The following is a 14,150-nucleotide window of genomic DNA, read 5'->3' as shown; positions in this document are numbered from 1 at the left end:
CGCTCTTCCCAGTGATCCCCATAGAACACTTTCTCTTAGGCAAAAATTCTTGACATGTTTATGGTTCCCTTCACAGGTTTATAAAAGTCTATAAAACCCGTATGCAATTAAGATGCTGAAAAGGTATCCACAGAATCTTTTCCTCTACCTTTTTGTTGCCACTGAATGCTGTTTCAGCTGCTTCATGGGATAAATGCCTCTTGTGGACTGCCGTAGGAATCCAAATCACAAGCAAATTTAAAATTTTGCTACAGTGGGAGCTTTTCTGGTTTTCTCTCCACCTTCTCTTCCGGTATATAGTTTTGTTGTCATTTAATAGAGTGCAGCCTTTTCCAATTTATGATTGCAATTTGGTGTTTTTAATTTAGTTGTTGGCCAAAATCTACAAAATGCCCTTGAAGCCAATATTCCTTAGTGGGCGACTCGCTAGCTTGCCCCGAAGACTTCAAGAGCAGTCGGCAAGCAGTGAGGATGGAATTGAGTCAGTCTTGTCTGACTTTGATGATGATACTGGTAAGTTAATTGATTGGGCCTAACCAGGTTACTTGCTATGTTTGTATTCCCAAAAGCCTAAGCCATGAATTCAGTAGTTTACATATCATGAATGATCATCCATTTATGTTGTTATTATTTATAATTCTAACAGAACAAGCCTACCTAAAAGTTTCCATGGACTCTCCGAAAACATTTTACATCAGTGTCTCCAAACCAGTCCTTTTTAGATGGATACCTCCATCTAAAACCAGTGTAGATTTGCAGATTCCACTAAATATAGTTTTTAACTCCGAATTCTTTTGAATTTAGCAGATTGGACTGCTAAATATGTGGTTGCATATGGTGCATTGATACTTAAATTGGCTGGTAATTGTCTTTAATACCTTCTAGGAAACACAATCATTGTATAATTACTTCCGGTAGGACTATCTGGTTAGAGACTGGGGAAATTAAGTCATTACTGAAGAGACAATCTGTTTGTGACTGGTGAAGCTGAAGGCTCATTAAAAGAATAAATTTAAAAAATATGTTTCAAATTAGTTCCTGTGTAATTTCCTGTGAATTCGACTTCGCTCTAGTAACTTTGGATAATTTTCAGATTGGTTCACTCATGTTCACACATTTGCTGTCTTCTAATTCAGATGACCCTGTCCTGTTTCTAGACCTAAAAATGGAAATGATATCCTTAAAGAAGTCTAATATCTGAGCGTAGCTGTTTCAAACCCTTGCAAAAGGACTTTCTGGGGAAGGTTTTTTAATTTGCTTTGTTGTTTGTTTTTCATTATTCGTCTGTTTTATTTTTTGAGACACAAATTCACTTATGGGGATATCTAGAAATTTCCCAGTTTTCCATAGGGATTATAAACAGTAAAACCTTACAAATTCAGATTCGTTTTCAGGAAAAAAATACAGGAAAGAATAAATATCTACTGTACAGAACAATTAAATATTGGAAATTGGCTAGATGTTGCCTAATAGAGGTTTCATTTTTAATGATTAGATAGGAATTTTTACATAGCATCTTAAACCTCCAACCCAGACAGTTAAAAGCAGAAGCTAATGTTGCTTATCTATGATACAGTCTTTAAAACAGTTGTAAACAGTTTGTGTATGTAACAGTGAGCATTCCCTGCCCATTTGTGCAAATCGTTAATCCATTTTTTTTCTAGGCAGCCCATCTAAGGTTTCCCACAGTATAAATTCATTGAGGGCTTTAAAGTTATATATGAAACATAGCTAGATCAGAGAAAAGAATAAAAGTGAAAGCTTTGTTAGTATTAAAAATTACTTCTCATCATTGATATACTTAGATATTATTCCTCTGGGTTCCGAAGGCAAATAATTGCTTTTCCATTTTCCTATGGAAATTTCAAACACATATAAAACTAGACACAATGGTATAATGAACCTTCATGTACCCATCATCCAGCTTCAACATCGTTATTGGAGTATAATTGCTTTACAGTGTTGTGTTAGTTTCCGCTGTATAACAAAATGGATCAGCTATATGCATACGTATATCACCATATCCTCTCCCTCTTGCGTCTCCCTCCCACCCTCCCTATCCCACCCCTCTAGGTGGTTGCAAAGCACTGAGCTGATCTCCCTGTACTGTGCAGCTGCTTGCCACTAGCTATCTATTTTACATTTGGTAGTGTATATGTGTCAGTGATATTCTCTCACTTTGTCCCAGCTTACACTTCCCCCTCCCCATGTCCTCAAGTCCATTCTCTACATCTGCGTCTTTATTCCTGTCCTGCTCCTAGGTTCCTCAGAACATTTTTTTTTTTTTTTTAGATTCCATATATATGTGTTAGCATATGGTATTTGTTTTTTTCTCTTTCTGACTTACTTCACTCTGTATGACAGTCTCTAGGTTCATCCACCTCACTACAAATAACTCAGTTTCATTTCTTGTTATGGCTGAGTAATATTCCATTGTATATATGTGCCATATCTTCTTTATCCATTCATCTCTCAGTGGACACTTAGGTTGCTTTCGTATCCTGGCTATTGTAAATAGTGCTGCAATGAACATTGTGGTACATGACTCTTTTTGAATTATGGTTTTCAGGGTATGTGCCCAATAGTGGGATGTTGCGTCACATGAGTTCTATTTTTAATTTTTTAAGGAGCCTCCATACTGTTTTCCATAGTGGCTGTATCAATTTACATTCCCACCAACAGTGCAAGAGGGTTCCCTTTTCTTCATACCCTCTCCAGCATTTATTGTTTGTAGATTTTTTGATGACGGCCACTGTGACAGGTGTGAGGAGATATCTCATTGTAGTTTTGATTTGCATTTCTCTAATGATTCGTGATGTTGAGCATCCTTTCATGTGTTTGTTAGCAGTCTGTATATCTTCTTTGGAAGAATATCTATTTAGGTCTTCTGCACGTTTTTGGATTGAGTTGTTTGTTTTTTTAATATTGAGCTTCATGAGCTGCTTGTATATTTTGGAGATTAATGCTTTGTCATTTGCTTCGTTTGCAAATATTTTCTCCCATTCTGAGGGTTGTCTTTTCCTCTTGTTTATAGTTTCCTTTGCTGTGCAAAAGCTTTTAAGTTTCATTAGGTCCTATTTGTTTATTTTGTTTTTATTTCCATTACTCTAGGAGGTGGATCAGAAAGGATCTTGCTGTGATTTATGTCATAGAGTGTTCTGCCTATGTTTTCCTCTAAGAGTTTGATAGTGTCTGTCCTTACATTTAGGTCTTTAATCCATTTTGAGTGTATTTTTGTGTATGATATTAGGAAGTGTTCTAATTTCATTCTTTTACATGTAGCTGTCCATTTTTCCCAACACCACTTATTAAAGAGGCTGTCTTTTCTCCATTGTATACTCTTGCCTCCCTTATCAAAGGTAAGGTGACCATTGTGCATGGGTTTATCTTTGGGCTATCTATCCTGTTCCATTGATCCATATTTCTGTTTTTGTGCCAGTACCATACTGTCTTGATTACTGTAGCTTTGTAATATAGTCTGAAGTCACGGAGCCTTATTCCTCCAGCTCCGTTTTTCTTTCTCAAGACTGCTTTGGCTATTTGGGGTCTTTTGTGTTTCCATACAAATTGTGAAATTTTTTGTTCTAGTTCTGTGAAAAATGCCATTGGTAGTTTGATAGGGATTGCATTGAATCTGTAGATTGCTTTGGGTAGTATAGTCATTTTCACAATGTTGATTCTTCCAATCCAAGAACATGGTATATCTCTCCATCTGTTAGTATCATCTTTAATTTCTTTCATCAGTGTCTTTTTCTGCATACAGGTGTTTTGTCTCATTAGGTAGGTTTATACCTAGGTATTTTATTCTTTTTGTTGCAGTGGTAAATAGGAGTGTTTCCTTAATTTCTCTTTCAGATTTTTCGTCATTAGTATATAGGAGTGCAAGAGATTTCTGTGCATTAATTTTGATTCCTGCTACTCTACCAGATTCATTGATTAGCTCTAGTAGTTTTCTGGTAGCATCTTTAGGATTTTCTATGTAAAGTGTCATGTCATCTGCAAACAGTGACAGTTTTACTTCTTCTTTTCTGATTTGGATTCCTTTTATTTCCTTTTCTTCTCTGATTGCTGTGGCTAAAACTTCCAAAACTATGTTGAATAGTGGTGAGAGTGGGCAGCTTTGTCTTGTTACTGATCTTAGAGGAAATGGTTTCAGTTTTTCACCATTGAGAATGATGTTGGCTGTGGGTTTGTCATGTATGGCCTTTAATATGTTGTTGTAGGTTCCCTCTATGTCTACTTTCTGGAGAGTTTTTAATCATAAATGGGTGTTGAATTTTGTCCAAAGCTTTTTCTGCATCTCTTGAGATGATCATATAGTTTTTATTCTTCAGTTTGTTAATGTGGTTTATCACATTGATTGATTTACATATATGGAAGAATCCTTGCATCCCTGGGATAAATCTCACTTGATCATGGTGTATGATCCTTTTAATGTGCTGTTGGATTCTGTTTGCTAGTATTTTGCTGAGGATTTTTGCATCAGTGTTCACCAGAGATATCAGCCTGTGGTTTTCTTTTTTTGTGACATCTTTGTCTGGTTTTGGTATCAGGGTGATGGTGCCCTCATAGAATGAGTTTGGAAGTGTTCCTCCCTCTGCTATATTTTGGAAGAGTTTGAGAAGGATAGGTGTTAGCTCTTCTCTAAATGTTTGATAGAATTCGTCTGTGAAGCCATCTGGTCCTGGACTTTGGTTTGTTGGAAGATTTTTTTTTTTTCTTGCGGTACGTGGGCCTCTCACTGTTGTGGCCTCTCCCGTAGCGGAGGACAGGCTCCGGACACGCAGGCTCAGTGGCCATGGCTCACGGACCCAGCTGCTCCGCGGCATGTGGGATCTTCCTGGACCAGGGCACAAACCCGTGTCCCCTGCATCAGCAGGCGGACTCTCAACCACTGCGCCACCAGGGAAGCCCTGTTGGAAGATTTATAATCACACCTTCAATTTCAGTGCTTGTGATTGGTTTATATTTTCTATTTCTTCCTGGCTCAGTCTTGGAATGTTGTGCTTTTCTAAGAATTTGTCCATTTCCTCTGGGTTGTCCATTTTATTGGCATATAGTTGCTTGTAGTAATTTCTCATGATCCTTTCTTTGTATTTCTGCAGTGTCGGTTGTTACCACTCCTTTTTCATTTCTAATTCTGTTGATCTGAGTCTTCTTCCTTTTTTTCTTGATGAGTCTGGCTAATGGTTTATCAATTTTGTTTATCTTCTCAAAGAACCAGCTTTTAGTTTCATTGATCTTTGCTATTGTTTCCTTCATTTCTTTTTCATTTATTTCTGATATTATCTTTATGATTTTTTTCCTTCTGCTAACTTTGGGGGGTCTTTTGTTCTTTCTCTAATTGCTTTAGGTGTAAAGTTAGGTTGTTTGAGATTTTTCTTGTTTCTTGAGGTAGGATTGTATTGCTGTAAACGTCCCTCTTAGAACTGCTTTTGCTGCATCCCGTAGGTTTTGGGTCATTGTGTTTTCATTGTCATTTGTTTCTAGGTATTTTTTGATTACCTCTTTGAGTTATTCGGTGATCCCTGGTTATTTAGTAGTGGTATTGTTTAGCCTCCGTGTGTTTGTATTTTTTACAGATTTTTTCGTGTATTTCATATCTAGTCTCATAGCATTGTGGTTGGAAAAGATAATTGATACGATTTCAGTTTTCTTAAATTTACCAAGGCTTGATTTGTGACCCAAGATATTATCTATCCTGGAGAATGTTCCATGAGCACTTGAGAAGAAAGTGTATTCTGTTGTTTTTGAATGGAATGTCCTATAAATATCAATGAAGTCCATTTTGTTTAATGTGTCATTTAAAGCTTGTGTTTCCTTATTTATTTTCATTTTGGATGATCTGTCCATTGGTGAAAGTGGGGTGTTAACGTCCCCTACTGTGATTGTGTTACTTTCGATTTCCCCTTTTATGGCTGTTAGCATTTGCCTATGTATTGAGGTGCTCCTATTTTGGGTGCATAAATATTTACAATTCTTATATCTTCTTCTTGGATTGATCCCTTGATCATTATGTAGTGGCCTTCTTTGTCTCTTGTAACAGTCTTTATTTTAAAGTCTGTTTTGTCTGATACAAGAATTGCTACTCCAGCTTTCTTTTTTTTTTTTTTTTTTTTTACTTTTTATTTATTTGTTTTTGGCTCAGTTGGGTCTTTGTTGCTGTGTGCTGGCTTTCTCTAGTTGCGGCGAGCAGGGGCTACTCTTCATTGCGGTGCTCGGGCTTCTTATTGCAGTGGCTTCTATTGTTGCAGAGCACGGGCTTCAGTAGTTGTGGCACATGGGCTCAGTAGTTGTGCCTCTCGGGCTGTAGAACGCAGGCTCAGTAGTTGTCGTGCATGGGCTTAGTTGCTCCATGGCATGTGGGATCTTCCCAGACCAGGGATTGAACCCGTTTCCCCTGCATTGGCAGGCGGATTCTTAACCACTGCACCACTAGGGAAGTCCCTCCAGCTTTCTTTTGATTTCCATTTGCATGGAATCTCTTTTTCCATCCCTTCACTTTCAGTCTGTATGTGTCCCTAGGTTTGAAGTGGGTCTCTTGGAGACAGCATATGTATGGGTCTTGTTTTTGTATCCATTCAGCCAGTCTGTGTCTTTTGGTTGGAGCAGTTAATCCATTTACATTTAAGGTAATTATTGATATGTATGTTCCTATTACCATTTCCTTAATTGTTTGGGGTTTGTTATTGTAGGTCTTTTCCTTCTCTTGTGTTTCCTGCCTAGAGAAGTTCCTCTAGCATTTGTTGTAAAGGTGGTTTGGTGGTGCTGAATCCTCTTAACTTTTGCTTATCTGTAAAGGTTTTAATTTCTCCATTGAATCTGAATGAGATCCTTGCTGGGTAGAGTAATCTTGGTTGTAGGTTTTTCCCTTTCATCACTTTAAATATGTCCTGTCCCCCCCTCTGGCTTGCAGAGTTTCTGCTGAAAGATCAGCTGTTAACCTTATGGAGATTCCCTTGTATGTTATTTGTTGCTTTTCCCTTGCTGCTTTTAATATTTTTCTTTGTATTTAATTCTTGATAGTTTGATTAATATGTGTCTTGGCATGTTTCTCTTTGGGTTTATCCTGTATGCAATTCTCTGTGCTTCCTGGACTTGATTGACTATTTCCTTTCCCATGTTAGGGAAGTTTTCAACTATAATCTCTTCAAATATTTTCTCAGACCCTTTCTTTTTCTTCTCTTTTCTGGAACCCCTATAATTCGAATGTTGGTGCATTTAATATTGTCCCAGAGGTCTCTGAGACTGTCCTCAATTCTTTTCATTCTTTTTTCTTTATTCTGCTCCCTGGCACTTATTTCCACCATTTTATCTTCCAGCTCACTTATCTATTCTGCCTCAGTTATTCTGTTATTGATTCCTTCTAGAGTATTTTTAATTTCAGTAATTGTGTTGTTCACCACTGTGTGTTTGCTCTTTAGTTCTTCTAGATCCTTGTTAAATGTTTCTTGTATTTTCTCCATCTGTTTCTGAGATTTTGGATCATCTTTACTATCATTACTCTGAATTCTTTTTCAGGTAGGTTGCCTATTTCATCTTCATTTATTTGGTGGTGTAGGTTTTTACCCTGCTTCTTCATCTGTAACATATTTTTTTGTTGTTTAATTTTGTTTTTTGATGGGTGCTTCTGTATTCCTGTCCTATTGGTTGTTTGGCCTGAGACATCCAGCACTGGAGTTTGCAGGCAGTTGGATAGAGCTGGGTCTTGGTGCTGAGATGAGGACCTCTGTGAGGCCTTACTCCAATTGATATTCCCTGGGGTCTGAGGTTCTCTGTTCGTCCAGCGGTTTGGACTCGGAGCTCCCACCACAGGAGCTCAGGCCTGACCTCCGGCCTGGGAACCAAGATCCCACAAGCGTGTGGCAGGCGAAGTAATGGTCACCCAAAGACACGGACATCCAAATCCCTGGAACTGCCTGGCTGGTGCACGGCAACGGGGACCCAGGGCCGCAGGAGGGGCGGGGCAGTGGTCTCAGGTGCACAGGGCAGCCTGGTGTTCTCAGAGTCAGAGCCAGGCCATTTGCACCGCCCACGCTGCCCAGCGTGCCAGGGACTCCACCTGGGCCTGACAGGCCCGGATTCACGTCCGAGGTGGCTTCAGCTATTTTTAACTTATAGCCAATTTGCCAATTTTCTTATACATATCAGTTAATTTTCAAGATTCATGTAAGATCTACACTACATGTGTGGCTGCTCCATCTCTTAAGTCCTTGTCAGTCTATAGATTTTCGTCTCCATCTCTCTTTTACGTCTCTGCAATTTATTTGTTGAAGAATTAAGGTTCTTTGTCACATAGAGTTTTCCATTTGGATTTTATTGGTTGCTCCCCTTACAGTAGTGTATGACATGTTTTTCTTTCCCCTGCATATCCTGTTAATTAGCTTGTCCACCCCCACTTATATTTTGAGGTTCATGAGAATTTCTTGTCACCTGGTTTTCTTATATTTATTGTCTATGACTTTGGTTTTGGCTCCTGTTAATGGGGATATTCAAAATTGGGGAAGTGGGTTTTTTTTAATGGGAGTATTTCAACATTGCATCTCATACAGTTTTCTTTTGCTGGAAAATTAGAAGTATTAAAATAAGGTACAGAGTGAGCTATTTTGTATATTCTACTCTAGATACTTTTGTACCTCAGTAAACAAACTGTGCTATATACATACAATGGAATATAATTCATCCATAAAAAGGAATGAAGTTACGATACATGCTACAACGTGGATGTACCTTGAAAACATTATGCTAAGTGAAATAAGCCAGACACAGGTTAGCAGGTACTGGAGTGATGCGGAGAATGCAGAGTTGTTGCTTACTGGGTATAGTTTCTCTTTGAGGTAATGAAAAAGTCTTGGAAATTAATAGTGATGATGATTGCACAACATCATATGTGTAATTAATACTACTGAATTGCACATGTAAAAATGGTCAAAATGGCAATTTTTGTTATATATATAATAATTTTTTTAAAGGATTAAAGTGATGGAACTAAAAGGATATTATTACTTTGCTATCATCAACTTCCAATGAATCTAACAATTGTTTCATATAGTAGAATTTACATACCACATCACCTTCTTCCTGAAGGGGAAGAAGGAAGACACTTGAACAGTATTTTTTTTTTCTTTGACTTTGTCAGAACATGTAAATCATAATTTATCCATGCTTATAGGCGCTGAGGGCTACCTTACAGGGTGATGCCTTATATCCATATAGCGCTTGGTAGTTTTCAGAAGCCTTTTATATATAGTGTTTAGTTTGGTCTTGTGATGATTCTGTATCATGTTTGACCGAATTTCACAGAGGTCTGCTTTTGGTTTCCAGGTCTGATAGAAGTCTGGATCATTCTGCTGGAGCAGCTCACAGCAGCTGTGTCTAACTGTCCACGTCAGCACCAACCCCCGACCTTGGATTTGCTCTTTGAGCTGTTGAGAGATGTTACCAAAACACCTGGTAAATATTTCTATGTCTGTCTTTCGAGGGAGTTTGTTATACATATAACTTTTTTCAGGAAGGTATTTGTATGAGTGTCTGTTTCACTGATGTAACCCCAGAGAGCATAATAGATGCTCGATATATATATTTCTTGAACATTTAAGACACGTCCTTGTATTGTTTATGGGTTTCCCACCAGTCCATTTATAAATAATGGGTGGTGGCCAGATAGGTAAATATGTAGAACCCCACTATATTCAGGCCAATGCTGTGGTATCAATGTCTCCTTGAGCCAGTTGGCTTTGCTCTGTTCTGTGGTTACAGCCTTCCTCTGTGGCTGGGTCTCATATACTCCTGGCCCCAGGGCTGTCAGTAGGGCTTAACAGGTCTACCACTGACATGAACCAACCACTCAAATGTATGAAGACAGCAACATCTTAATTGTATAAGGGTCATATATTTGGGAAAAGACATCTAGTGAGTTCCTGATAGTACAGGAAATGGCCCTTGGGAATTTATTTCTTGTTCTGAATTAGTCAAGGTTAGCACGCACACTTACTCATCCAAATTTTCCCAAGATCGGAGAAATTTTTTATAGAAATTTTAGTTTTCACTAACAGAATTAGAACCACAAATGAAACCACTAGTTTAATTCTCGAGTAATAAGAGGAGTTTTGTATTCAGTATAAACTGATGAAGACTTGATAAGTGATACTGTTTTAAGATCCATAGCAAAGTTTTATATCAGAATTTTTTTCAGGAACACCATTATAGCTACTCCTACACATTAAAAATTTAAAGACTTCTATCCAAGAATAACCAGGTATCTTACAGTATTAATTATATGCCACTATTTCTAAATCTGTTTTATTGGTCAGTATCATTTTCTACTACTAAGTGTGTATGAAGAACGTTTTAGCCCAATAATTCTACTCCTAGAAATCTATCAAAGGAAATTAACAGTAATGAAGATAACATTCTATATATAATGATGTTTGATGAAACATCTTGAATAGCAAAATAATCATGAACACCCTAAATGGGTTAAATAAGTTATGGTAAAAGCATGTAAATACCTACAGGCATTAAAATGAATATGTGTGAATAATATTTAATGACATCAATAATTGTTTATAGGGCATTATGTTAAAATATATAGCATGGAGTACAATCTCAACTTTATGTGAAGCATTTATAAATATACACATACACCCAAAGATAAAACATTCAAAAAATACTAGAAGGAAATATATCAAAATATTATTTTCGGGCTTCCCTGGTGGCGCAGTGGTTGAGAGTCCGCCTGCCGATGCAGGGGCCACGGGTTCGTGCCCTGGTCCGGGAGGATCCCACATGCCGCGGAGCGGCTGGGCCCGTGAGCCATGGCCGCTGAGCCTGCGCGTCTGGAACCTGTGCTCCGCAACGGGAGAGGCCACAGCAGTGAGAGGCCCGCATACCACTAAAAAAAATAAAATAAAATAAAATAAAAAATTTTCTTCTTTATATTCTCGTGTTTTCTGTGTTTATTATGAAAATGATACCTTGCTTTTGTAGTCAGAATTTTTTAAATCCATCAACATTTCCACAAATATTTTTATTACAGTGTTGTTCATAAAGCAAAATATAGAAACATCGTAAATTTCCATCAGTAAGGGAATGGATAAGTAAACTAATGCATATACAGTGTGAATAGTTGGGAACAGTATGTGGTAATAAAACTGAGGAATATCTAATTTGCTGACACAGAATGATCTCTAACTTGTAACTGTTATGGGCAAAATATCAACATGCAGACCAAGGTTTACCTTATCCCATTTATATAAAAGAAGTAATAAAAAAAACTCTCTTATAAATATATGTACTCTTAGTTTCATATAAATATATGTACTTAGAGTTCAAAGGGTAAACATTTTCTTATATGTGTATATGTATTTGTATGTTTATGGGGACTGAGGAATTGATCAAGTGATACTTTAGCTTTATCAGTATTGTTTGAATTTTTAACGAGTATATTTACGTATTACATAATTAAAATCATGCAGAAACAAAAAAGAAAAATGTCACCAAAGACCATATATTTGCCAGTCAGTGGTAAATTCTTTTTCCTTGCTCCTTCTCAGAATGGGGAGCTCCCGCGAAAGAGGAAAGAGGTGGGAAGCTCTCTGCCGTCACTTGGCGCTGCCATTTTGTTGCAGGAGAGGTGCTAAGATCACAATTCTGATGCTGACCTTTCTTTTTCAGGACCAGGGTTTGGCATCTATGCAGTTGTTCACCTTCTCCTTCCTGTGATGTCCCTTTGGCTTCGCCGCAGCCATAAAGACCATTCTTACTGGGACGTGGCCTCTGCTAACTTCAAGCATGCCATTGGTCTGTCCTGTGAGCTGGTGGTGGAGCACATTCAGAGCTTCATCCACTCAGGTATCTATGGTGCCAGAGCAGCTCATGCTGAGTAGTTGTTTAGTAGACAGCAGCATTGTCTAGAAGTGCTTAGTAAACACCAGTGCATGATTTTTGTCCTGGGAATTATTAAAATAGAATTACATGGTTAGTGCCAGCCTTCTAATAGTAGGTTGTCAAGAAGAAAATTGGTACCCCTGTGTCCTCTACAAAATTATCAAACAGAATGCTTAAAATACATGTGTGACTAAAAATAAAACACCTAATGAGGTCTAGGATATCTGTGCATTAGGAGAGGGGAGGCAAGTTCAAGTATATAATAAATTAAAAAGAAGAAATACCCCTCTAGGCTGGGGGGTAAGGGAGAGAGTGTATCCTATTGTCCTGCTGCATCTGGGGAGGCTAAATGGAAGAGGCAGGGTTTTAGAAAAGGCTCAAATTAGGGGCAAGAGGTTACTGAACAGATTGGGGGGAAGAGGGGGGGGGTCTTACTATCTGTGGCACTTTGAAAAAGACTTGGAAGTGTGGGGTGGATAGTATGCTGAAGTCGACAGAGAGGGAGCTGTTATGTTAGCTGTGGTACCAGTGGAGCAGCATTTGTGAAATCGATTTTTGCCATGGAAAGATCTGGAAATTTGGGAGCAGGAGGAATCTTGCTGCTGGCCCTAAAGGTTATAAAGAAAAGGGAAAGACATACAGAAGTTTAAGGGAAGAGGTGAGGTCATACAGAAGTTTAAGGGAAGACGTGAGGTCAGAGGCTCCCTTGTTGGCGAGGTTAGAGAAACTCATGAGAACTTGACCCCAGGGAAGAGTCAAAAAGCAAAGATAAGAAATGGGGGTCTCCACTAAGCTTAGTAAGGACAGTTTGCCCTGCAGAAAACACACCGATCGAGAAAGAGGAAAAGTGGGTATTTCCACATGCAGGCACTAACTGCATCCCTAGTGGTAGAGTTTCTGTCCAGCTCCTGGCTTTGCACAGCTCAGGACCCTTGAGGATTCCACTGAGAACTGATTCTGTGGCATCGCAAGGACTTTGTGGAAAAGAACACTGGTGTATTCCTTGAACTGGGCAAACAAAATGTGATTTGGGGAGGTCTTATTTAGTCTGGGGACAGCATGCAGACTGAAGCCAAACTGAAAAGGTTCAAGAAGTGGTAGTTGGTATGAGAAGATTTTTTGTTTACTAAGAGCATTTAATTCGATCTAATGCAACGATCAGCCGTAAGGAATGTTTGTTTTATCTTTCCCTTTAAGAATTAAAATTTTTTACTAGCTAGTATTCAGGCTGTATAATAGTATATGGTCTGTTTTGCTTAAGCAGAGGAATTATATACTTTGAAAAGTGTACATCAACACATTAAAGTGAGCCACATGCATTTCATCTTGATATATCTAGAAATGGATGAAACAAGCTAAAATTAGGTAAAACCAAGATAAGTTTTGCTGTAATGAGTGTTTTATTTTTGTTGTTATTGTTATGGCCATTTTTCTCATTGTTCTGTTTCCCAGATACTTGTAAGTATACTTTTTGTATCGTTTAGCCTTTCCTCTTTTGCTGTAGTATAGATGCTGTCCAGCCCGTTCCTTTGCAATACCTCTGAGTGCAATCTTGCTTTGATTTTCCTGCAGACATCAGGTACGAGAGCATGCTCAACACGATGCTGAAGGACCTCTTTGAGTTGCTGGTGGCGTGTGTGGCCAAGCCCACAGAAACCATCTCCCGAGTGGGCTGCTCCTGTATTAGGTGACATAAAGGTTCCCTGGCTCTCCACCAAACTGGAGTTTTTATTATGAAATCCAGGGGAATTAAATTCTTTGATGGTAGCAGTCTACTTCTTATAAATAAAAATGACTGTGTGTAAGTCATTATACAGGGTGCTCTGCTGCCCAGAAAGTGATGTGACCAAGGTCCCTATACCCGCAGGGAGCATACAACCTGTTCTAAAGGACAAAGAGAGTCATGGGAAAAGTGATGATAGGAAGGAGGAACTATAAATGCCATGAAAGGACAAGGCGCATGGGGAGTAGAGCAGTCAGCAAGACCTTTTGTAGTAATGATGCTTGGTCAGATCTCCCAAGGTGGGTTAGCTTCCGATAGGTGGCGACTTTGTAAGCAGAAGAACAGCATGAACACATACGTGGAGATGAGAGTTACAAGTGACAAGAGGGTTTTATCTTGTTAGGTGTAGAGGAGTAGTGGCAAATGGGCTGGAATGGGAAAATATATAGAATCTATACATGCAAGCCTAAGTTTAAACGTCGGCCTATTTGTAGTGGGGATCCATTGATTTTTTTTTTTTTTTTTTTTTTTTTTTTTT

General features: G+C 38.5%; 1 protein-coding gene across 1 annotated transcript in view; it reads left to right on the top strand.

Annotated features, from left to right (window-relative positions):
- Positions 1 to 14,150, top strand: part of ARFGEF3 (ARFGEF family member 3) — a 182,169-nt gene that overhangs the window by 149,592 nt on the left and 18,427 nt on the right. The window contains exons 26-29 of the mRNA XM_007467600.1: positions 369 to 513; positions 9,325 to 9,453; positions 11,677 to 11,853; positions 13,462 to 13,576. Coding sequence (XP_007467662.1) covers positions 369 to 513; positions 9,325 to 9,453; positions 11,677 to 11,853; positions 13,462 to 13,576 — 566 coding nt within the window. The remainder of the gene's footprint in view (positions 1 to 368; positions 514 to 9,324; positions 9,454 to 11,676; positions 11,854 to 13,461; positions 13,577 to 14,150) is intronic.

The sequence above is a fragment of the Lipotes vexillifer genome, unplaced genomic scaffold, assembly GCF_000442215.2.
Source record: "Lipotes vexillifer unplaced genomic scaffold, Lipotes_vexillifer_v1.1 scaffold569, whole genome shotgun sequence".
Classification (NCBI taxonomy): Eukaryota; Metazoa; Chordata; class Mammalia; order Artiodactyla; family Lipotidae; genus Lipotes; species Lipotes vexillifer.
Note: the sequence above shows the minus strand (reverse complement) of the source record. Positions and strands in the feature narration are given on the sequence as shown.